Source organism: Myotis yumanensis, unplaced genomic scaffold (genome assembly GCF_028538775.1).
Source record: "Myotis yumanensis isolate MYYU_CA2020_CCGP unplaced genomic scaffold, mMyoYum1.0.hap1 SCAF_18, whole genome shotgun sequence".
NCBI lineage: Eukaryota > Metazoa > Chordata > Mammalia > Chiroptera > Vespertilionidae > Myotis > Myotis yumanensis.
Genome location: NW_027223769.1, coordinates 11650120 through 11674839, shown reverse-complemented (window position 1 = coordinate 11674839; position 24720 = coordinate 11650120). Strand labels below are relative to the sequence as shown.

At 44.2% G+C, this 24720-nt stretch overlaps 1 protein-coding gene across 6 annotated transcripts in view; it reads left to right on the top strand.

Moving 5' to 3' along the window:
* ZC3H18 (zinc finger CCCH-type containing 18) overlaps positions 1 to 24720 on the top strand; it is a 67544-nt gene that overhangs the window by 24323 nt on the left and 18501 nt on the right. For 5 of the 6 annotated variants that reach the window (XM_070398944.1, XM_070398941.1, XM_070398940.1 and 2 more), the window contains 5 exons: positions 4846 to 4994; positions 5465 to 5557; positions 6528 to 6685; positions 12018 to 12135; positions 14107 to 14375. In XM_070398944.1, coding sequence (XP_070255045.1) covers positions 4846 to 4994; positions 5465 to 5557; positions 6528 to 6685; positions 12018 to 12135; positions 14107 to 14375 — 787 coding nt within the window. The remainder of the gene's footprint in view (positions 1 to 4845; positions 4995 to 5464; positions 5558 to 6527; positions 6686 to 12017; positions 12136 to 14106; positions 14376 to 24720) is intronic. The other variant, XM_070398945.1, reaches the window with a different exon arrangement.

Genomic DNA, 24720 nt, shown 5'->3' with positions numbered 1-24720 from the left:
AGTGAAACACAGTCATAAAAGTTTAGCTATAAGGTTACAGATCCCACATTGTGGCTAACTGAAGAAGCATTCACTTGTTGAGTTTGCTGTAGCTTCAAAGAACATCTAAGAGTACATGATAAAGCTATTAAAATGCACCTTCCTTGACCAGCTACATCTCTGCCTGCGGCTGGATTTTCAATCAAAACAACATGGCACAGCAAATTGATTGCAAAAGCAGACATGAGAACCCAGCTATCTTTCTGTGTCAGCATTAAAGAGATTTGCAAAAAGGAAAATAATGCTACTCATATCACTAAGTATTTTCTGCTCTTCATAAAACATCCTATATAATAAAAGGCTAATATACAAATTGACCACCACTAACCACCACAGGGCAGGCGCTCAACGCAGGAGCTGCCCCCTGGTGGTTAGCGCACTGCCACAGGGGGAGTGCCGCTCAGCGCAGCAGTAGTGGCAGGAGCCTCTCCCACCTCTGCAGCAGTGCTAAGGAACCCTCGGGAGATGTCCACCTGCCAGCTTAGGCCCACTCCCCGTAAATGTCGTGCACCAGGCCTCCAGTATTATATATTAGGTCTTTAAATTTTCTCAGTTTTAATTACAGTAAATATCAATTTAACCTGTACAGTTAAAATATCAGTTTAATCCATTCAAACAAAGGCTCTTTGGGGTCCTAAGACTAAAAAGTTAGAGGACTGTTGGTTTTAAGACTGTTATTTATAAAGAAGCAGTCCAGAAATTATTTTAATTTTTTTAGCTACCATAATGAATTTATTTCTTAAAGAAGTTAAAATATCTCAGAATACTGCTGGATGTGACTGTTGATGTCTACCTACTTCTGACAGTTCTCTGTGACAGGGGAAAGGAAAGGATACAGGAGTTCTTGGGGTTATATCATTGCAATCTTTTATGCAATGGTTCTTTGGATTTGTGCCTGTTAGAATACGCATTTGTAGAGCTTAGGTGTGTTCTTGATGTTTAATTATTAGACTTAAGTACTTTAAACTGCTTTATTTTCGCAATCTGATTATTTATTATCTATTCTGAGTTATTTAGACTAACAGGAAATTGGAGTGAGGAATATTTAAATAAGACCACTATATCTTATTTAGAAATAAGTTTTCGTTTAAAATTCTAGCAGTACTTTGTATGGAAAATAGATACTGTAAAATTATTTCAACTGTTCTAGTAGGATACATGCGTATACAGTGACAGCACAGCCCAAAACAGTAATCAGCACTACACTGTGCTGATCAGTGGAACCAACAATCAGCAATTTTAAAATCCAGCAGTGTTTCTGGACCTCCCACACACACATGCTCAAACATATGCCCATAGACACAGCGTGCTTACTGCTTCTGACATTGACCAGTGGGTTGCTGGCATGGGAGATGTGGAATTCATTTCCTGTCCTGTGTCAAGCTAGTTTCCTTGATTTCTAATGCGGCCCATTAGGTTTCCTGCATATATTGTCTGTTTCACTGATAAGAGTTTGGGTTTATTGCTGTTGAACCTGCAGGTTCCTTTTTTTGTAGATATATAGTAAAAAAAAAAAAAGAAAAGCAGGGTTCAACACAAAGTGTATAATATAACCAGGAGAAAATAGGGATGGCTACACTGATTTGATTGATTGATTGGTTCCTCAATAAATTGATAATTGCCTCTGTGGAGGGGCTGGAGGCATAGAGACTTCACTGAATACCTTTTAGAGAAATTTTTTGTTTAAATGAATTCCTTTTATTTCATTGAATTATGAAATATTTCATATAAAATATACTATAATGTTTATTATACAGGCATAGAAAATAATAAATGAGTAAAACAATTAATGTGCCCACCATCCAGTTAAGTAGAACACTATCATTGCCTTTGAAACCCTGTTTCAAGATGAAGAAACTTGTCACCCTAACCCAGTGGTCGGCAAACTGCGGCTTGCGAGCCACATGCGGCTCTTTGGCCTCTTGAGTGTGGCTCTTCCACAAAATACCACATGTGGGCACGCACAGAAACTTCATGGCCCATGCGCAGAAGTCCGGTATTTTGTGGAAGAGCCACACTCAAAGGACCAAAGAGCCGCATGTGGCTCCCAAGCCACAGTTTGCCAACCACTGTAGCCGGTTTGGCTCAGTGGATAGAGCATCAGCTTGCGGACTAAAGGGTCCCAGGTTCAATTCTGGCCAAGGGCACATGCCCGGGTTCACATGCCCGGGTTGCGGGCTCATCACCCCCGCCCCCCCCCCCCCCCGTCCTCCAGTAGGGGGCGTGCAGGAGGCAGCCAATCAATGATTCTCTCTTTTCATTGATGTTTCTATCTCTCTATCTCTCTCCCTTCCTCTCTGAAATCAATGAAAAAAAAATTTTTTTTAAAAAAGAAACTTGTCCTACTGAACTGCCTGCCACAGCTGTTTCCATTTCTTCTGTTCTCTTCTGGCTCATATTCGTATCCTTATATAATTGTGAGCCTATTCATTCATCCAGTCAGAATCATAATCCACATAACTTCTGTGTTTGTGAAGTTTCATTCAGAAGCAGACCACTATACGATTTTAAAACCAGAAGATCGAATTTTGCTTCCATTTCTTGAAGAATTTTTTTCCCCAGTAGCTTTTGTTTTGTTTTTGTTTTTCCCAATAGCTTTTTTAAATTACGAAAGTAATATATGCTAATGAAAGTCAAGGCAATCCTATATAATAAAAGCATAATATGCTAATTAGACCGGAGGTCCTTCCCGACAACCTTTCAGATGGACGGACGGACGGACGAAGCGGGAGCTGCGAGGGCAGAGGCAGAGGTGGCCGGTGCCACAGGTAGGGGCGAGGCCTCGGTACGTGGGGGCTGAGAGTGGCGGGGACCAAGCCCCTTACGAATTTTGTGCATTGGGCCTCTAGTAAAATAATAAAAGTCTTTCTCCTTCCACAGTACCAATAGTTTGGGGTGTATACTTCCAGACATTTTTTACACAAAATTTTAATTTAAAAGGGCTAATGGGGTTGCACTATTCTGACTGCTTTCTTTTTGGCTTCTCTTTGGTGGCCAGGGGTCCAGACATACACTCAACAAGGATCTTAGCAAACCTAGGAACAGGGGGCTTTAAGGGGTTGGGCTTCTGTCACTCACCAGTGTCTCAGAGGGGCACATGTCCCTGCTCTTGCCCCTTACTTTCCTCATGTGTTTCTTCTAATCTACCTTGTTCCTCTTTTCTCCCCTTTCCAATATGAGTGATACAATATCCTTTTTGTCAGTGTGCTAGCTTGTGGGTAATGTTTTGTTTTGAAATTATTTATAAAAGAGCAATATAACAAATACCCATTTATCTATCATCCAGATATATATTAGGTTTAAAAATTACGGGAAAGTTGTTTATATTCATACTTTATGTACTTGCAAATTTTCTACAGTGAGCTTTTACTTTTTTAACTTCAATATGAAATGCAATATGAGTTTTGTAAGAGTCAAACGATGAACTTGATAGTGTTTTGAGATTTTTTATTTAGATATGTGACTGCATCGTGTTTCTTTAACCCTCCTGAGACTCGGGGATTTTGAACCCCCTGTAGTATAGTATCTCCCCTCTGACTTAAATGTGATTTCTCAAACACTTTTAGGAATTTTAAAAATTAATGTCATTTTTGCATTCCCAGAGAAGCAATTTTAAGCATGCTTTATTTCATATTTAATTTAGATTAGTATATTAAGTTGGTTTTAATACAAGATTAAGAATTCATAATGTTTAAAAGGTAAAATTTAGCTTTTTCCCAAATACCAAATTATTATTTCTCTTTAATTTACATTGCACAAGGAAAATCGTTTTGTTGACAAAAATGTTCAAATGGAATATCATGTTAGAAGTGAATATATATTTTTAAATAGTTTAAAATTTAACTACGTGTTAACTCATTGAAAATGTTTTTTTAAAACTAAGATATTGTGTACCATATTTTTAAGCCTGTGTACATGTTGCCTACTTTAAAAAAATTAAATTTTTGAAAGTGATTTACTCACTGATTAGATTTAAAACTTTGACTTCTTCCCTCCTGTGCTGAAAGGTAAGTGGTTTCCTTGAATAATCCTGATGGTCTCATCACTGAATAATATTAAAAGATGACTTTTTTTGTGTGAAGTATAAACACCTAATATATTATCATTGTTTATGTGTTTTAAGTACCAGAAATATACTGAAATGGTTTGTGAGGCTTTTGATAGGAAAAATGCAAATTTACAGAACTGGTAAAGACCACCAGGGGACAAGCTTGGAGAATTCTGTTCGTTTTTATGCTTCTCGGTTTCTGTTTCAGTATGAGTGGGTTTGAGTCAGGATCTTGGTTCTTTATATGCACCTGTGACCCTCACTGGGGGTGTAGTGTCTCTGAGCAATAAATCCACAGAGCAGGGGCCGCCTCTAACTGTCTGGAAAGCTCTTGGACTTTTCTGTTTTGAGGGGAAAATTAACTATTCATATGATGACCTTGGAACAGGGGCTGTTTCCTCTAATACATGACCAGTCCCCTTCAGAAGCCCTTTAGGAACTACTGCTTACTCCCCAGCTGAGGGTCTGGTCTGTGACTATTCAAGCCTGCCTGCCAAGGATCTGGGTGTGTATGCAAGTGGGGTGAGGGGCTCAGGCACACACACACTTGTACTGCAGGTGATTGGCTCTGGCCTGTCTGTATTCAGGTTCATGCACCTTACAGGGTGGAGGGTGACACCAATAACATATGAGTGTGCTCAGCAAACTGTCTGGCATGTCACAGGCCCTCGGGAAAACCTAAGCAAAGCAGACAGGAAGCTGGCCTCATGCACATGGGCTCTTGTAGACACATTCTGACCTAACTTTTGTTTCCTTAGGGAACTGTACCTGGGGAATGAATTGTAGGTTTATACACCCTGGAGTCAACGACAAGGGCAACTACTCCCTAATCACCAAAGCCGAACCTTTCCCGCCTAACGGTGCCCCACCTCTCGGACCTCACCCACTGATGCCTGCCAACCCTTGGGTGCGTGAACACTTTTTTTTTTTTTAATTTTCAATCCTCATCTGAGGATCTTTTTTCCATTGAATACTAGAGAGAGTGGAAGGGAGGGAGGAGGGGGGAGGGAGAGAAAGAAACATCTATTGGTTGCCTCCTGCACACACCCCTACTGGGGCTGAGAAACCTGCAACCGAGGTACATGCCTTTGACCAGGATTTGAACCCGTGACCCTTTGGTCCGCAGGCCGAAGCTGTAACCACTGAGTAAAACTGGCCAGGGCAACACCTCTTTTTTTAATTGCTAGCAAACCGACATCTAAGCTGTTTGTGACCCTCCAGCTTAAGGCACATTCCTACACCTTGGGTAAAGGCATTTTTGTGATGTCAGTCACAGAGCTGCCTTCCAGATGCTCCCAGGTGTTTTTGCTCTCATTTCTTTATAGATTTTAAAGTTTTGCTTGCTTTCTCAACTTTTTTCTTCTCATTTTTTAATAGGGTGGGCCAGTAGTTGATGAAATTTTGCCTCCACCCCCTCCAGAACCCCCCACAGAGAGTGCCTGGGAACGAGGACTTCGGCATGCAAAGGAGGTAACAGAATTTGGCAGGAAACCTGAGAAGAAAAATACTAGTGGTGGTCTGTGGGCAAAATAGCATTTCCTTGATCCAGAAACAGTGATCAAAAACTCAGTAGAGCCTGTGAAGTGCGGGGTATATTTCTATGACTTCTTTGAAGAGCTAGAGAATGGAAAATGATTTCTAACTATCTGTCTGAGACATGCTAGGTCGTGACCAAGCCCAGAAGGCCAGGGAGTCCCAGCCTAGAGCACAGTCTCCTGTCTTTATGTGGCTTGGCAGCATTGGACAACACCAGCTGGTGCTACAGCCCTGATCACCCAGAGTCATCACATACTGCTACCCCCAAATGGCCAGTCTTCTGGAGAAACCATCCTCTCTCTCAAGCCAGGATGTCAACTTGGGCCTCCCCTCTTCCCACACCTTTAACCCAGGTCACACTTTGGCCCTGAATGTTCAGGCTGCTTTCTGAGCCCCTTAAGTTGGTTTCTCTTCAATGAAATGACAGACTAAACCAAAACCATTCTCCCTCCCATAGCACATACTTCACTGCCCCTCCTTTCCTCTGAGACTTGAATGTCTCCTTGTGCCTTTTCTGCCATGAGCAGACTTACTTTCCTCTCCACACTCAGTCTTCATCATTGATGAATATCTGGGTCTCCCTGGTTCAACGCCAGGACTATTATTAGGAAGCAACCATCTTCATCACCCTTCCCGAGATATGAGTAAGCTCTGTGGTACTGCTTAGTGGCCTGTCCTGACTGCCAGATGCAGCTCTGTGCAGGGACAGGGCACTCCAGTCCTGCAGAAAGGTACCTGGGCTCCTTCGTCTGCCCGGGGACAGAGCTGAGGCACACCTTGCCCACTGAGCACTCAGCCATGCTGCTCAAGCGGCACTGGCCAAGCCTCCGTGGGTCAAATCGAGACAGGCTTCCCTTTGTTTTTCCTAACAGTAACTGGTGTTGGCTTCTTCTCACAACGGTAGGTTTTAAAAAAAGCAACCATTCGAAAAGAACAGGAGCCTGATTTTGAAGAGAAAAGGTTTACTGTGACCATTGGTGAGGATGAACGGGAGTTTGACAAAGAAAATGAAGTTTTCCGAGATTGGAATTATCGGATTACAAGAGATGTCAGAGACACAACGTAAGGAATGGTTTGCCTTTTCATTCCCCTTTGAAAGAGAATTAAGTTGTCCCCAACTGTGTGGGGCTTGGGTCCTGGAGAGCAGCAACATGTAGGTTCCCCAAGGCCTGTGGGGGCAGGTGCCTATCCACTCTCCCTGGACTGAGAATGCCATCCCTGAGATAATTTCAGATGTTTTGCAATTGACTTTCCTCAGTATTTTGCTTCCATGAAGGAAATGTTTTAGTTTTGTGTCGGGGCCATGTGACTGGGAGGGCTCATGCCCATTTGGGCTCCTACAAGTTCTGAGAGTTAACAACCGTTCTTAGAGTCCCATAAGTCTTTTCCTCACCTCTTCCCAAGTTACTCAGGCAGGAACCAGGAAAACCTATGAAATTTGTCACTAAAATCCAGGAGCGTGGGAGGTGTGACCTTTTTCGTTGTAAATGCTGTCTTTGTTGTTTGTTCTACCAGATATTTTATTACTGGTCTTTTAAAAAATAATTATAAAGGAAGTACATGTGGTTGAAAATTGTCAAATCTTTAGAAATTGTGTAACATGATAAGTACAGCACTTTTCCCCAGTGCTTCTGCTTCCAGGGAAAGCCCAGGTTGGTTGCGCTCACCTCTAAGGGAACAAAAACAGGCCAGGTTTCTCCTGAGCAGCCAGTGATCTGAACTGACTTTAACACCCATCTTAGTCTTGTAACAACACTTTATTCATTTACGTTTGCTACTGGAAAGTCATAGTTGCTGACTTTTGGCAGAAATGACAGTAAAAGGTGCAGAAAAAAGGAACACATACAGTGCTGGTGTTGCCAGATTCAGTCATGTTGACCCGGACCCACTAGGCCAGTGGTTCTCAACCTTCTGGCCCTTTAAATACAGTTCCTCATGTTGTGACCCAACCATAAAATTATTTTCGTTGCTACTTCATAACTGTAATGTTGCTACTGTTATGAATTGTAATGTAAATATCTGATATGCAGGATGGTCTTAGGCGACCCCTGTGAAAGGATTGTTCGACCGCCAAAGGGGTCTCGACCCACAGGTGGAGAACCTCTGCACTAGGCTGTCTCAAGGTCCTCTGTCCCCGGGTTATGCTCCCTTGGGCTTTCTAGGTGCATAGAGGAGAGGGGAGAATGCTCTAGTGTCCACGCCTGTTGTGGTAGCTAATAGCTCAGGGGTAGAAGGGGTAGAGCCGTGGTCGGCAAACTGCGACTCGTGAGCCACATGCAGCTCTTTGGCCCCTTGAGTGTGGCTCTTCCACAAAATACCATGTGCGGGCGCACATGTACAGTGCGATTGAAATTTCGTGGCCCATGCGCAGAAGTCGGTATTTTGTGGAAGAGCCACACTCAAGGGGCCAAAGAGCCGCATGTGGCTCACGAGCCGCAGTTTGCCGACCACTGGGGTAGAGGTTTAAAGCAACGTTCGCCAACTGGTGGTCCGCGAGGTCCGAAAGGTTGGCGACCACTGGTTTAAGGAGCAGTGGTTGCCAACTGGTGGTCCATGAGGTCTGAAAGGTTGGTGACCGCTGGTTTAAAGAGTAGTTAAGATTTTGTTTCCTAATTGTGTGTGGGGAAAGTGTTAGGTCACAGACAGGAGTGTCTGAGTGAGAATTGCATTTGCTGCCTGGGGCATATTGCCACAGGTCTTAAGGCCTCACCTTTTTCTAGTGTAAGTGTAGGTGTTGACACTGCCCTTGGCTGGGGGATGTTCGTGGGAGTTACAGGAGCTAGTTATACAGATCTGCTCTGAGTGTGGTGCTTGTGAGTGGTGAGAGAAGCTTTAGAACCACATGGTCCACCCTTAACACTCTGTTTCCCGTCCTGGCTAGAGCATGGGCCCAGGAAATGTACCTGATGGGGAGCAATCTGGCACGTCTGGTTCTGTGGTGGCCTCTGCTGCACAAGCAGCTGTGCTCTAATCCTGCCCCGTGTTTGCTACCTGCCTTCTCTGACAGGAAAGGTTGATGCTGCAGGACTCTCAGACTCTGAAGCTTCTGAAAACGGGCCCTTAGAGCCAGGTTTTTACTTGTGTTTTGTTTGTTTGTTCAACATTTGCTGTGACATGCACGTTCCAGGCCCCACACCCAGACCTGGTCCAGACCTCTAGGATCAGGGTCCTGAAGTGTGTCAGGTAGGAAAGTGCCCCAGCTGATTCTGATGGCAGTCAGTGAAAGGGCTGTGTTAGCCAGGGTTCACCAACAGAAACCACCTGGCTATTTTAATGGAGAGCATTTAACATAAAGACATGCTTCTAGGTGACTGCAGAAGCAGAAAGAGGTAGCAACTGCAGGAAGTGGCTGCCATGGTGGGGAGTAAGGGGGCTGTTAAAACAGAATTTACCCAGTGACACAGCAGGCCCTGTGATCAAGGTTACAGCCCAAGTGGGGAAAGGTGGTAAAAGGCCTGAAAGCTGTGGCTCTCCGAGAGTGGTATCTGGACCAATAGCAGCAACATCTGGGAGCTTGTTGGAAATGCATTCTCTCAGAGTTGCCCTATCAGAAGTTCTAGAGAGGGTGGAACTCAAATGGCTGTTTTTAGCAAACCCCCTTAGTGATTCTGGTGCCCAGTGAAATGTGAGAACCACTGATTTCAATTCAGAGACATCAGCTGTCAGACCTGATGCTGAGTTGTAGGGATAGAAAAACTCTGAATAGTTGTCACATGGAACCTAGTTACTGTGGTTAGTTCTGGTCATGTGGAGCTAGGTACTTGGTTGTAGTACCCATGGGAAAGCTGCCCGGTCAAGAACTCCTGAGGAAGTATTCTGAGATGGTAGAGGATGGGAAAATTATTATTTTTTGCTTGTTTTTTTTTTGTTTGTTTTGTTTTTGTTTTGTTTTTTTACTTGCTTTTGGAATTAGAAAGAATTTACTGTCTGGCCGACATGGCTCAGTGGTTGAGCACTGACCTATGAACCAGAAGGTCTTGGTTTGATTCCTGATCAGGGCACATGCCCCAGTGAGGAGTCTGCCGGAGGCAGCCGATCAGTGATTCTCTCTCATCATTGATGTTTCTCTCTCTCACCCTTCTTCTCTGAAATCAATAAAAAATGTATTTAAAAATAAAGAATTTACTTAGCAAGATCACTTAGTAAAAATAATGCTTTTCTATTTTTATTTTTATTATTTTTGTAGAACAGCAAGCAAGAATTTATTACCTGCAGCAAAAATACATTTAGGACAGTGAAATAAGGAAGGGCATAGAAGAAGCAACAGGAGAGCCTAGGCTAGGTTGCTTTGGCTCACTGGGAAGTCAGAGAAAAGGGGGCCTTGAAGACAAGTTCAGGGGGTTAGTCTGGGACGAGCTAGACAGGCCACACGCCCAGGGCCTAAGAATGCAACCTTGCCAGCACTCATCCTTTGAGATTGTCTGAGGAGGCAGTCATTGCCAGGTTGAGTTCATGACAACATTTTATGGACTCCTACAGATCCAGGCTCTGTGAGCTGGTGGGCAGCCCAGGCTTGGTTCTGAGGCAATGCCACAAGCCCTTTATTTAGTTCAAGGAACACTAAAACTGAGAAATCCTGCAGGAGAGGGGCCATTTTCATTTTGCTTAGTTTCCCCAAAACAAACTTGTCCACACTCCCTCCTTGGAGAGTGCATATACCATCACGCCTTTTTGGAAAAGTGTTTTCTGAGGTCTTCATCGGCTATGTATTGTGTTGGTTTTGTATTTTTAAGGACACAGGAAAAGTCTGTGCCTCAGGGACTGTATTCTCTCCTTTCTGGGTAGCAAATGTGGTGCTGCAGTTATTGATGGTTGTCATTAAATATTATATGAGTGGCCCTAGCTGGTTTGGTTCAGTGGATAGAGCATCAGTCTGAAGGGTCCCAGGTTCGATTCCGGTCAGGGGCACATGCCCAGATTGTGGGCTCGATCCCCAGTGGGGGGGCGTGCAGAAAGCAGCCAATCAATGATTCTCTCTCTTTCCCCCTCCCTCTCTGAAATCAATAAAAATACATTTTAAAAAATATCATCTGAGTGGTGTGAGGTTAGGTTGTTAGAAAGATGTTTGACTGTTTGGGATGAAAAAGAACTGTGTCATTTGGCAGAGGCAGCCTTGGATTATCTCTGCCAGGGGCACTGGAAACACCAGAGGAGAGATTTCCTAGAAAGCAGCCAGTGGAAGGCCATGAAGATGCCTAAAGATGGCCATGACTTTTGTGTCTTTCAAGAGTGTTTTGAAAGGTTTCCTCAAGTAGGTTCTGCATATTTCTGGTCAAATGTTTTTGTTACTAAGTATTTTTTTTTAAATATATTTTAATTGATTTCAGAGAGGAAGGGAAAGGAGAGAGATAGAAACATCAATAACAAGAGAGAATCATTGATCGGCTGCCTCTTGCACGACCCCTACTGGGGATTGAGCCTGCAATCCGGGCATGTGCCCTTGACTGGAATTGAAACCGGGACTCTTCAGGCTGATGCTCTATCCACTGAGCAAAACTGGCTAGGGCTGTTCCTAAGTATTTTTTTTCTTTCTTGCTAAAATGAAGTTTTCTCTACCCTCTGTCTCCTAACTAGTTATTATTTGTGTATATGAAGGCGTTGGTTTCTTTTTTCTTTTTAATCTTTATTATTGAAAGTATTATGTCCCCTTTTACCCCCATTGACCCCCTCTAGCCCTCCCTGCCCCAGGCCTTTGGTTTCTATATGTTAATTTTTCTCAATCTGCCAGCATTGGCAGTGCCTTCATCACAATGGTGGATCATTAAGGAAGCAGCAGGCCTCCTTGCCTTGTCCAATCTTAAAAAATTTCTCTCCTGTTCCCCTGAAGTAAGATGCTGGCTTTCTTCTAGAATATATTAAGAAAGCATTATTTCCTATTTTCTTGAGTATTTTCATCAGGAAGAGGTATTGAATTTTCATCACAGACATTATCTTCATCTGTAGATGGAATCCTTTTAATTTTCTCTTTAGGTGTATTATCATATGAGGTTTACTCATAAATTTCCTAATATTGACTCAACCTTGCATTCCTGGAATAAATCCCATGTAGTCATGCTATATTATTTTCTTAACGTAGTATTGGATTATTTTTGTTAACATTTTTTTTTAATATATTTTATTGATTTTTTACAGAGAGGAAGGGAGAGGGATAGAGAGTTAGAAACATCGATGAGAGAGAAACATCGATCAGCTGCCTCCTGCACACTCCCTACTGGGGATGTGCCCGCAACCAAGGTACATGCCCTTGACCGGAATCGAACCTGGGACCCTTCAGTCCGCAGGCCGACGCTCTATCCACTGAGCCAAACCAGTCAGGGCATTAACATTTTTATGTAGTATGTTTACAATACTATTTTTAAGTGAAAAGATTTACTTTTTTTGTTTTTGTTTTCAGACTTGAGCCTTATGCAGATCCTTATTATGATTATGAAATAGACCGGTTCTGGCGTGGTGGGCAATATGAGAATTTCAGGGTGCAATATACAGAAACAGAACCGTACCAGAATTACCGGGTAAGTAGGACTTAGATTTGCAGTTCTGAACTTCACTGATTGATTTGTTCAAATTGCCCACTTTTTTTATTTCTAGGACTTCATGTGCGCTTAATTATGTCAGCACAGTGTACTAATTCCAGCCCATTGACTGAAGAACTAATGCAGATCCACATATTAAATATGTGGTGATTTGAACAGAGACTTTCTTCGGTTTATCTATGTTCTTTCCTTTTTTTTAAATTACACTTGGTGACTGGGGTATTGATACAAGTTGCAGGGTGTTCCACCCTCTTAAGCATATTACTTTTGCAGGCTCCTTAGTAATATCATTTATAATTGTTATGCTTAACCAATTCAGTACATTCCTTTGGGCCTCTACCAACCATGTCGTCTAACAGAGAACTGGTCTATAATAGTACTTCTCTTGAGAGTTTAGTGTATACAGTAGGTCCTCGGGTTACGTCAGAGATCCATTCCTATGGTGCGACGTAACACAATTTGTGCCTAAGTCAGAACCCACTTACATAAGTACCTACGTCACTCACATGGAGCACATACACAGCAGTAGTGAAGTGAAATAATAAAAAAAATTTAAAAGATAACAATTCCTGACCTTTACTTGTGGTAAATAAGTAATAAAAAACATAAAGCACACATGTCAAAATAACAACTTTTTTTTTTTAATGCAGGAGGGTAGGGGCCTTTTTGTCTTTTTATTTATTTATTTATTTATTTAAAATATATTTTATTGATTTTTTACAGAGAGGAAGGGAGAGGGATAGAGAGTTAGAAACATCGATGAGAGAGAAACATTGATCAGCTGCCTCCTGCACACTCCCTACTGGGGATGTGCCTGCAACCAGGTACAGGTCCTTGATCAGAATCAAACCTGGGACCCTTGAGTCCACAGGCTGATGCTCTATCCACTGAGCCAAATCAGTTAGGGCAACTTTTTTTTTTTTTTAAATAAATGGGAGATGGCAACGTAACCACGAAATGACATACGTCAAGTCCGACATAACCCGAGGACTATCTGTATTTGTGAATATATGTGCTTCAGCCTTTAAGTTGAATTAGGGTGATATGAAAAGCTGCTACTAGAAAGAGATCAGTTAGAAGCAGTTTAGTAGTTTTTATGCTAAGATTTATGTGATAGTCATGCGTTTTTAGGACCAAAGGAAGGTGACTTCCCTGGGAACCCATCAAATGGCGAGCTTATGGAGAGACAAGACCCTGGTTGACCATCCATACCCCTCTACCCAGTAGAGCAGATTCCTCACTGGGGTTGGGCTATAGGGGTGCGGTGCCTCGTGCCAGGCAGGGCTGCCTTGGAATATAGCAGGGACCTGCTGGAGTCCCTTTCTACCACGTTCCCCCCACTGTGCCCCACGGTGGGCCAGCAGGAAGGTCAGGAGTGCACTTCACTTCTTCCCAGCCACCTAAAGCTCAAAACCTGCCAGTGTGCTGTGATCTGGGCATTATTCACTTTTAATTTTGAATATTAGAGCAAATATATGAATGAGAACAGAGTAATCGTTGAAAAAGATGTTTAAGGATTATGCTTAGAAAAACAAGAGCCACCATTTTGAGGTGCACTCTCTGTTTCAGACACCACTGAGCACAGTGCTTTGGATGCCCAGGCCTGAGCCTGTGCAAAGTCTTGGTTGTCTCCACCCTACATGTGAAGAGCTGAGGCCAGGAAGGCCCACTGGCTCATATGCTGGCAGCTAGAACTCACACCAGCCCTTGGATGCTAATTAGGTTAGAATTAGTGGTTGGAAGAGTTCACTCTTAGGTTGTGTTGCACCCTAAGTTAGCATCTAATCCATTCTTTAACATTGTGTTTTAAGGAGAAACCATACAAAATTACCACCAGAGATTGTTCCCTAATCTTCATTCACTTGCTCTTCTGCATTTTCTTTGTACTTTCCATTATAAGTGTTTCAATCGCAGCTGGCGTGTGTTTGTGTGTTTGGCTTTTCAACAAAGGAACGGGAAAGGGAAAGAGAGCGAGAGAACAGACAGCGAGAGCGCGAACGGGAGCGCGAGCGAGACCGAGAACGAGAGCGCCGGCAGCGGGAGCGGGAGCGTGAGCGAGAGCGGGAGCGTGACAAGGAGCGGCAGCGGAGGAAAGAGGAGTGGGAGCGAGAGCGAGCCAAACGGGACGAGAAGGACAGACAGCACAGAGACCGAGACAGAGAGAAAGAGCGGGAGAAGGAAAAGGAGAAGCCAAAGCCCCGCTCCCCACAGCCACCAAGGTAGGCCACCCAGCACTGGGCTCCTTGCTGGGTTGTGGGGCCCCGGAGGAAGGGCCTGCAGCTCCACTGTCTTGGCCCTGCCTGCTTCCCACAGCCCTTTCCCTGCAGTCCCAAAGTAAGTTGCTGAAGAAATGTTAATGTGTTTTGATTAGTAGTTGCTGCCTCATCATGTAACATGTGTGTTGTGAAGCATGCACTGTGTGCACCACACTATTATTTTCCTAAATCAGTAAAGTCCTGTATTCCCAGTTCATCTGGGGCTTGGGAGAAGAAATTAGGTTGTGCATGTTTGTTGCTGGCCACAGTGTGGTGCTCTAGCAACTAGAATGCAGGACCTTGAGTCTCCAGGTGGACAACTGGCCTCTCCACTTAATTTGTTCTCTGTGTGGCAGGTTCCATGCTGCCCCATGAGAGCTGCCAGTTGGGCTGCTGTGGTGGGCAGTGAGGACATGCTCCACAGTAAAGGCCCAAAGGGCAAGGCAGGCTTTGGCTTCGCACAGCTTATTTTTCTTTTTAAACATATTTAAATACTGGAGCAGGAAAGGTGGTCCTCTCTAGAAAATCAAAGAATTAGATGAAATTTAGTGTGTGCTTTTTACAGCTTTATTGGATATAATTCTCAGACAATACAATACACCCATTTAAAATGTACAAATTCATTTGATTATAGAACATTCATGGACTTGTGGTGCTATCACCACAATTTTAAAACACCTTTGTCCCGCAGAAAGAAACCTTGTACCCATTAGTAATTACTCCACATTTTCCCCAAACACCCATCTGGCTCCTGGCAACCACTAATCCACTTTCTGTCTCTGGATTTGCTTATCGTGGACATTTCATATAAATGGAATCCTATATAATAAAAGGGTAATATGCAAATTGACCCTAACAGCAGAACAACCGGTCGCTATGACGCACACTGACCACCAGGGGGCAGACACTCAACACAGGGGAGTGTCGCTCAGCCAGAAGCCGATTCATGGCTGGCCAGCGCAGCAGTGGCAGTGGCGGGAGCCTCTCCCGCCTCCGAGGCAGAGCCGGCCTAAGCCATCAGTCGGACATCCCCCGAGGGCTCTCAGGCTGCCAGAGGGATGTCTCACTGCCAGCTTAGGCTCGATCCCTTAGGGGAACGGGACTAAGCTGGCAGGTGGACATCCCCAGAGGGGTCCTGGACTGCGAGAAGGCGCAGGCCGAGCTGAGGGGCACACCCACCATCACCACCACCACCACCACCCTGAGTGCACGAATTTTTGTGCACTGGTCCTTTGGTCAAAATATATGATCTTTTGTTTAACTATTCGTTGAACATTTGGGTTGTTTCTCCCTTTTAGCTGTCATGAATACGAACATTCGTGTACAGCTTTATGTGTGAACATGTTTTTCATTTCTCTTGGGTGAAAACCTAGGATTGGAATTGCTGGGTCATGTGGTAACTATCTTTAACCTTTTGAGGCACTCTAGACTTTTCCAAAGTAGCTGTAACATTTTACATTCCCACCAGAAATGTCTGAGGGTTCCAATTTTTTCCTCATCCTTGCCAATACTTGTTATGTATCCTTTTTATTATAGGCATCCTAATGGGTATGAAATGCTATCTCATTGTAGTTTTAATTTGCTTTTTCTCTGATAACTAAGGAGGTTGAGTATCTTTTCATGTGCTTATTGGACATACATATATATCTCCTTTGGGAAAATATCTATTCAGATCCTTTGCCCATTTTTAAATTTGATAGTCTTAAAAGCTCTTTATAGATTCTAAATACAAGTCCCTTATCAGATATCTAATTTGCAAATCCATACTCCAATTCTGTGGTTTGTCGTTTCACCTTTGTGATGAAGTTTATTTTCTTTTTTTCTTTTTAAGGGGAGGCCTCTTATTTTTTCCAGCTTTATTTAGTTACAATTGACATATAACATTGTTAATTTAAGGTGTATAATGTGATGATTTGACACATTTATGTTGTGAATGATTAGCACACTAAGGTTAGTTAACACCAGCATCATCTCACATAATTACCTTTTTTGCATGTGTGGTGATAAGATTTAAGGTCTACTCTTTTAGCAACTTATATACACAATACAATATTGTTAACTCCAGCCCTAGCCAGTTTCGCTCAGTGGATAGAGCATCGGCCTGCGGACTGAAAGGTCCCAGGTTCGATTCCGGTCAAGGGCATGTATCTTGGTTGCAGACACATCCCCAGTAGGGGATGTGCAGGAGGCAGCTGATTGATGTTTCTCTCTCATCGATGTTTCTAACTCTCTGTCCCTCTCCCTTCCTCTCTGTAAAGAAATCAATAAAATATATTTAAAAATATATATATTGTTAACTCCAGTCACCATGCTATATGTTAGATCCCAGAACTTACTTTATAACTGAAAATTTATATAATTTGACCAACATTTCCCCCACCCCCTAGCACTGGTTCTCAACCTTCTGGCCCTTTAAATACAGTTCCTCATGTTGTGACCCAACCATAAAATTATTTTCATTGCTACTTCATAACTGTAATGTTGCTACTGTTATGAATCGTAATGTAAATATCTGATAGGCAGGATGGTCTTAGGTGACCCCTGTGGTTCGACCGCCAAAGGGGTTGCGACCCACAGGTTGAGAACCACTGCCCTAGTACATGGCAGCCACCATTCTTCTCTCTGTTTCTATGAGTTTTTAGATTCCAATATGAAAATATACAATCAGAACAGAGTCTTTATCTGGCTTATTTCAGTTAGCATAATGCCCGCAAGGTCAATTCATGTAGTCCCAAATGGTGTGATGTTCTTTTTCATGGTTGAATAATATTCCATTGAATATATTTACCACTTTTTTTTAATCCATTCATCTGTTTGTGGACATTGGTTATTTCCATGTCTTGGCTATTCTGAATAATACTATAGTGAATATGGGAGTGCATATACCTCTAGAGTTATTTCATTTCCTTTGGATATATACCCAGAAATGGAATTGGATTGCTAGATCATATGGTAGTTCTGTTTTTAATTTCTTGAGGACTCTACATACTGTTTTTCATGGTGGCTGCACCAATTTACATTCCCACCAGCAGTGCAAGGTTCCCCATTCTCTAGATCCTCATCAACCCTTATTTCTTGGATTTGTTTGGGCTTTTTGTTTGTTGGGTTGTTTGTTTGCTTGCTTGTTTTGGATAATAATCATTCTAACAGGTGTAAGGAGATAACTTAATGTGGTTTTGACTTGCATTTCTATGATGATTAGTGATGTAGAATATTTTTTCATGTATCTGTTGATTGTATGTCCCCTCTGAGAAAATGTCTATTCGGAAACTTTGCCCATTTTTAAATCTCACTATTTGGCATTTTGCTATTGAGTTGTCCACGTACACACATGCACACGCACACACACACACACACACACACACACACACATATATATATATATATACACACATACTAGAGGCCCGGTGCACAAAAATTTGTGCACTCGGGGGGCAGGGGGGGTGGGTCCCTCAGCCCGGCCTGTGCCCTCTCGCAGTCTGGGACCCCTCAGGGAATGACCACCTGCTGGCTTAGGCCCGCTCCCCGGGGGATTGGGCCTAAGATGGCAATCAGACATCCCTCTGGCAGCCTGGCAGCCCTCGGGGGATGTCCACTTGCCAGCGGGGAGCAGGCCTAAACTGCAGTCGGACATCCTTAGCGCTGCTGAGGAGGCAGGAGAGGCTCCCATCACCACCGCTGTACTGGCAGTTGTGGCTGAGCAGAGCTCCTCCCATGTGAGAGCGCCCTGACCACCAGAGGGGAGCTCCTGCATTGAGCGTCTGCCCCCTGGTGGTCAGTGTGTGTCATAGTGACCAGTCAATCCCAGTCCTTCTGCTGTTAGGGTCAGTTTGCATATTACCCTTTTACTATATAAGATAGAGGCCTGGTGCACGGGTGGGGGCCGGCTGGTTTGCCCTGAAGGGTGATCTGGATCAGGGTGGGAGTCCCACTTGGGTGCCTGGCCAGCCTAGATGAGGGGATGATGGCTGTTTGCAGCTGGTCACACCCCCTTCAGGGTGGGGGTCCCCACTGGAGTGCCTGGCCAGTCTGGGTAAGGGGCTGAGGGCCGTTTTCAGGCTGGCGGGTGACTGAAGCTCCCAGCCTCTCCTTTTTTTCTTTTTTTTTTTTTTTATTCTGGGGTTTATTTACCTTCTATAGCTGTCACTGGAGCTGAGAGCCGGCTCCAGCTCTGAGCCCGCTGGCGGCTGAAAGCAGGTACCTGGGGTTTGTTTAGCTTCTATAATTGCAACATTGTTGCATCCGGAGCTCAGAGCTGGGCCGCAACAGGCGGGGAACCTTGGCTTCCTCCATCACTGGAGCAAGCAAGCCTCCTGTTCGCTTCAGCTGCCTGGCTGCCAGCCGCCATCTTGGTTGGCAGTTAATTTGCATATCTCGCTGATCAGCCAATGGGAAGGGTAGCGAAGTTACTGTTAATTACCATGTTTCTCTATTATTAGATAGGATATATGTGTATATATATATTAATTTCAGAGAGGAAGGGAGAAGGAGAGATAGAAACATCAATGATGAGAGAGAATCATTGATTGGCTGCCTCCTGCACGCCCCCCACTGGGGATCGAGCCCACAACCTGGGCATGTGCCCTGGCTAGGAATCGAACTGTAACCTCCTGGTTCATAGGTTGACACTCAGCCACTGGGCCACACTGGCTAGGCTGTCATTCCTTCTTCTTGATCTTCTCATTAAACAAGCTCCTTTCCTGTATATAGTTGTGTTTCTGAAAGTAAATGTTAGGACTGTAGTCTATCATTTTAGAGTTATTTATGGCTACAGCAGGATACTTAGTTGTGATAAGTTTTTATTTTTTATCTGAATTGCAATGAGTTGGCCTCCCTAAATTAGTTGTGTGTGTTTTTCTAATCCTCACCAAGGATATGTCTACTGATTTTAAAGAAGACGGGGGAGGGGGGGCCAGAGAAACATCGATGTGAGAGAAACATCCATCAGTTGCCTCTCTGCCTCTCATATGCACCCCGACCAGGGATTGAACCCACAATCCAGTATGTGTCCCAACTGGGAATCGAACCTGCAACCATTTTTGTGTATAGGATGACACTCCAACCAACCGAGCCACCCTGCCGGGGCTAAATTTGTTATATTTTTTCATGCTTTCCTAACATTGGGCAAAGTAATGTGCTTACAGAACTTTCAGGGTAAATCACATATTTTAGATACACTGAGAGAGTTCATTCTTTAAAAGGCTGCTTTGATGAATCTTTCTGTTACAATAATCACTTTTTTTTAAAATTTAAATTCTTTATTGTTTAAAGTATTACATATGTCTCCTTTTTCCCTCATTGACCTCTCCCTGGCCACTCCCACGCCCCAGCACATGTGCTTACCCCACTACTGTCTGTGTTTATTGGTTACTAGAGGCCCGGTGCACAAAAATTTGTGCACTCGTGGGGAGGGGTCCTTCAGCCCGGCCTGCGCCCATTTGCAGTCCAGGACCCCTTGGGGGATGTCCACCTGTCGACTTAGGACCACTCCCTGGGGGATCAGGCCTAAGCTTGCAGTCAGACATCCTTCTGGCAACCAGGGAGCCCTCAGGGGATGTCCTACTAAAGGCTTAGGCCCCCAAGGGAACTGTGATGAGGAAGCTGGGGTGACAGAGGAGCCATGCTGTCCCGCCCCGCCGTCCTGGGTCAGGTCACACACGGGATGCCCGTAGCCCCAGGTCGCAGATAGCACGCCCGGATGGTGGCGGTGCAGGTGGGATGGTGCTGTCCCGCCCTGCCTGCAGTATGCAAATTAGCCGCCATCTTTGTTGGCGGTTAATTTGCATATCATGCTGATTAGCCAATGGGAGGCATATCGAAGGTATGGTCAATTACCATGTTTGTCTATTATTAGATAGGACTAGGGGCCTGGTGCATGAAATTCGTGCACTGGTGAGGGATGTGCCTCAGCCCAGCCTGCCCCCTCTCACATACTGGGAGCCCTCAGGGGATGTCCTAGTGATGGCTTAGGCCCACTCCCTGCTCCCCTTGGGGATAGGGCCTAACCCGCAGTCTGGCCTCCCTTTGTGGGAGGTGACCAGGCTGATCAGGGGAAGGCACCGCCCCATCACCACGTTGCTGTAGCCACTGCCAGTCACTGCAGCCACCAAGGTGTTTTCATCAACACGGACTCCCGTCCCTTCACCATGAAAAAATGACAACTTTCTTTAGGCATTTTCAAGATGTGTCTTTCATATAATAATGATTTCTTGATTATTTTTTTTTTTATCCTCACCTGAGGATATGTTTCCATTGATTTTTAGAGAATGTGGAAGAGAAAGGGAAAGACAGCGAGAAACATCAAAGTGAGAGGAACACTTTGATTGGTTGCCTCCTGCATGAGCCCTGACCTGGGCCCCGGCCAGGGAGGAACCTGCAACCTAGGTACATGCCCTTGGTCAGAATTGAACCCAGACGCTGCCATCAGCAGGCTAAGACATTATCCACTGTCCCACCCTGCCTGCAGTATGCAAATTAGCCGCCATCTTTGTTGGTGGTTAATTTGCATATCATGCTGATTAGCCAATGGGAGGTGTAGTGAAGATACGGTCAATTACCATGTTTGTCTATTATTAGATAGGATGCTTATATGCATGCATGCTTGTCCTTTGGTTGATCTCTTATTCTCCCCTCCCACCTTCCCCTGCCTTCCCTCTGAGGTTGGACGGTCTGTTAAATGCTTCTGTCTCTGGATCTATTTTTGCTCATCAATTTATGTTCATTATATTCCACAAATGAGTGAGATCATGTGATACTTATCTAGTAATCACTCTTTAAATTATCTTGGAATTTTGTATATTTATTTGAACAGAAAAGCTTGATTTTTATATTTCTATTTTTGGTCCTTCTGAGCTAGTAGGTCGGGACTCAGGAAGCTTGATTAAGTGAGTTCTACCTAAAATCAGAGACAGCTTTTTTCACCAAATTAGGTAGGTCTGTTCTCTCCCCTCTCCCCTCATCTATCCCCCATTTCTGACCTGGGTTGTTCCCTTCTTTTCCTCCCCCAAACTTTCACTTATGCTTCTTCTATGGGCCTCCATCCCAGCATCAACTTCCATCAGCAGAGGTGGGGCGCTCTGGTCACTTGGTCTGGATTCAGTCTGTCTCACTGGTGCAGGAAACACCGGCTGGGCTGAGAAAAAAGTGTATCCTGTTTAATTTCTTGACTCCTTACAGACTGAATTATCCAGAACTTGCCCGACTGATAAAGATGAAAAGATAAATAGTTGTCTCTCATGCATTCATATAGACATCTGAATGGGTAGGATTTAGATAAGTACAGATGAATACAAATACAATCCTGAATTAGAAAGAAGCATTGTTAAGCCTGTGTGAACCTTACTCTGTTTATAGTCATAGCTGTGTATTCATTGTGGGGACCAAGGATGATGGGATGTGGAGAAATGACATGAAACCTAAGCCAGTGTTCATAGTCTTGGAAATTCATAAAATGTATTCAAATGACAAGCCCTCACTTTGGAAACAGGAAGTCTTAATGATATCTGCCCACCACTTGAAATAGTACAGATTTATTTTTTCTGTTCACTCAGAATTTAAAAGGTAAGTTGTTAGTAGTTACATTTTACCTCTCTCAGGTTTACCTGCTTATGGTTAAGTTTAAATATGTTTTCAAAATCTAAGGATTAAAGTGATAGGTCTTTTATCCCCAAGTGTCGTCGTCGTCGTCGTCTCCCCACCCCCCCACCCCCCCAACCCTCCCCGCCAGGGAAAACTTATTCCCACCTTCCCTTGGAAGGACTGTCATTGGAAAGCCCTACTCCATCACAGCCACCCTGTCAGAGTTCTGGGATTTGCTCTGGCCTTGTTGATTCAGCATGTGTTGGCATGTGCTACAGGCCTTCTGCTCATTCCTGTGAGAGACACAGTTGAGAAATGGGAATAGGAAATACAAGTTAGATCACATTCTTACTTGTGTGTAGGTCCGTAAGAGAGTGCCACGCAGCATGGTAGAGGTTGGAGGAGGGGTTACAGCCAGCTGGGTGGATCATAAAAAGTAATGATAGTCCTTGGAGGGGAATGCACGGGACTTTACTCGAGGTGGGCATTCCAGAGGGAGGGAGGGATTGGGTTTCTTCTGCTGGCAAGCATCCACCCAGGTGAGCTGGGACTAGGAGCCTCCTGCCTTGTGTGGCATAGGGCAGGAAGGGATTCAAAGGCAGTGTGCACTTGGAGGCCAGGCAGGAGGGGCCCCCGGGATAGTCCAGGAAAGGGGTGTGGTGGCCCCTGAGTGCACCTGGGGACTTCCGTGGCCAGTTCTGCTCAGTGTTAAGGAAGGTGAGCATTGTAATGTTCCACAAAAGTTCCTGGATGAAATAGCACAGAGGAGCTGCCATGAAAAGTATTCCGAGCTTCTCCAAACTGAGTGTGAGTTCAGTTGAGAGAAAATCCGTGTACTTCGAATTCCCTTTCTTTAAAATATTAGATGTGTATCCTTTTTTTATTTTAGAAATGAACTTTCATTCTTTTTATCTTTTTTTACCTTTGACCCCAAACCTGGCAGTTGCCCAGATCGGAGTTTCCAGACATGCTCTATGGCCACCTTGCATCATTGGCACTAACACCTGTCAGTGATCTAAGATGTGAGCTCCTCCTGAGTTGACTCAAGGCCCCTTTGCTGTGTCTTGTTGTGACATTTTGTTTGACAGTCATAGAACCAGATGACCTCTGCTCCTTGGAGTCTCTCTCCATGGCCTTGAACAAAGGATCGGGTGCCTGGGAGATAAGACTGTGTCATACCTGTGCCTGGTAAGGGCACTTCTTCCGTCAGAGATTACTGAAGAGTCATCCTCCTCCCTCCATCTTTCCCCTTCCTCCCTCTACCCTCCAGTTTAGAAGTGTTATGCAAATTCCAAATCTATTCCACTAGCTCTTGATGGCAGTATTTCTGGCTGAGGTCCTACCTTACCAGCTGTTTCCATTCAGCTGGGTTTTCTTCCCATCTACATCTTCGTCTTTGGTGGGTGGCATGGCAAGCCTGTTGTTTTCCATTTGGGTGTAGTTTGTCTCTAGTTTTCCAGGCTCTCTTCTGGGGTGCTGTCATTCAGTGAGAGAAGGGCTTCGGCTTCCAATGTCTTGCACTCTCAGAAAGCAAAAGCAGCCCTACTTCTCTGCCATCAGCTTGGGGCACCAGAATGACTTCACAGCCTGAGCAAACCTGTTTGGGGACCTGTCTCATGAACTCCATGGTCAGAGGTGCCAGCCTCACCAGGATTTCCAGGGCACATCAGCCTAATCCCTGCTCTCTAGTTACTGTACCCTTACTGACTGGGTCATGTTTAATTTGCTACTGTGTACAGGACAACTTCTGCTGGCCCTAATGGTGTTTTGTATAGATACTGTTGAGGACTGATATTTGTGGCATTGGGTTCTGTATGAGCTACTTTAGACTCTAGCGCCTTCGTTCAGTGGGCAGGGGCACTTCTCCTTTGAGGTTCCTATAAGAGATGAGAACATGTCACTAAAAGCAATTACTAGTAAAATCCCTGAGAGTATGTACTTGCTAACGGTATTAAAAGATTTTATTTGCAGAAATGGAAAACTTTTAGATAATGTTTGAGGTGTTTTCTGTAATAAATGTAAACCATGATGATTTAAGAAAGTTTGGAAAACTTTCTGAAGAATAAAGAGAAAAGGTAGAAAAGATGGCCTGGAGATGACTGCTGTTGTTGCAGCGTGGGCCCATTGCCACATTGACTGTGCTTGAGCGTTTGGGAGCATACCTGATTTGCCTCTTCCCTCTACCCTTCCCCAATATAATATGAACATTTTTCCCAAATGGAACTTTTATTTAAAATATATTTTCTATTGATTTCAGAAAGGAAGGGAGAGGGAAAGAGAGATAGAAACATCAATGATGAGAGAGAATCACTGACTGGCTGCCTCCTGCACACCCCACACTGGGGACTGAGTCTGCAACTCAGGCATGTGCTATGACTGGGAATTGAACCGAACCGTGACCTCCTGGTTCATTGGTCAGTGCTCAACCACTGAGCTATGCCGGCAGGCCCAAATGTAACTTTTAATGAACTTTTTATTGTTAATTCAGTCATTCTTTTCAAACTTAAAATAGATACTTAATTTTGCATCCAAGTCTGAAAACAATTACTTTCTGGTTTGGGTCCCCAAGTCAGGGGAGAGAAACCAATTGAGGTTCAGCTCACTAATATTTGACTTTAGTGGTCTGCAGAGTGACTCAATAACACAGTGATCCCTGATCTTCATTTTATGCCAACTGCATGATTTTACATCCAAGTACCACCTATATTCGTGCACGGGTAGGGTCCCTAGG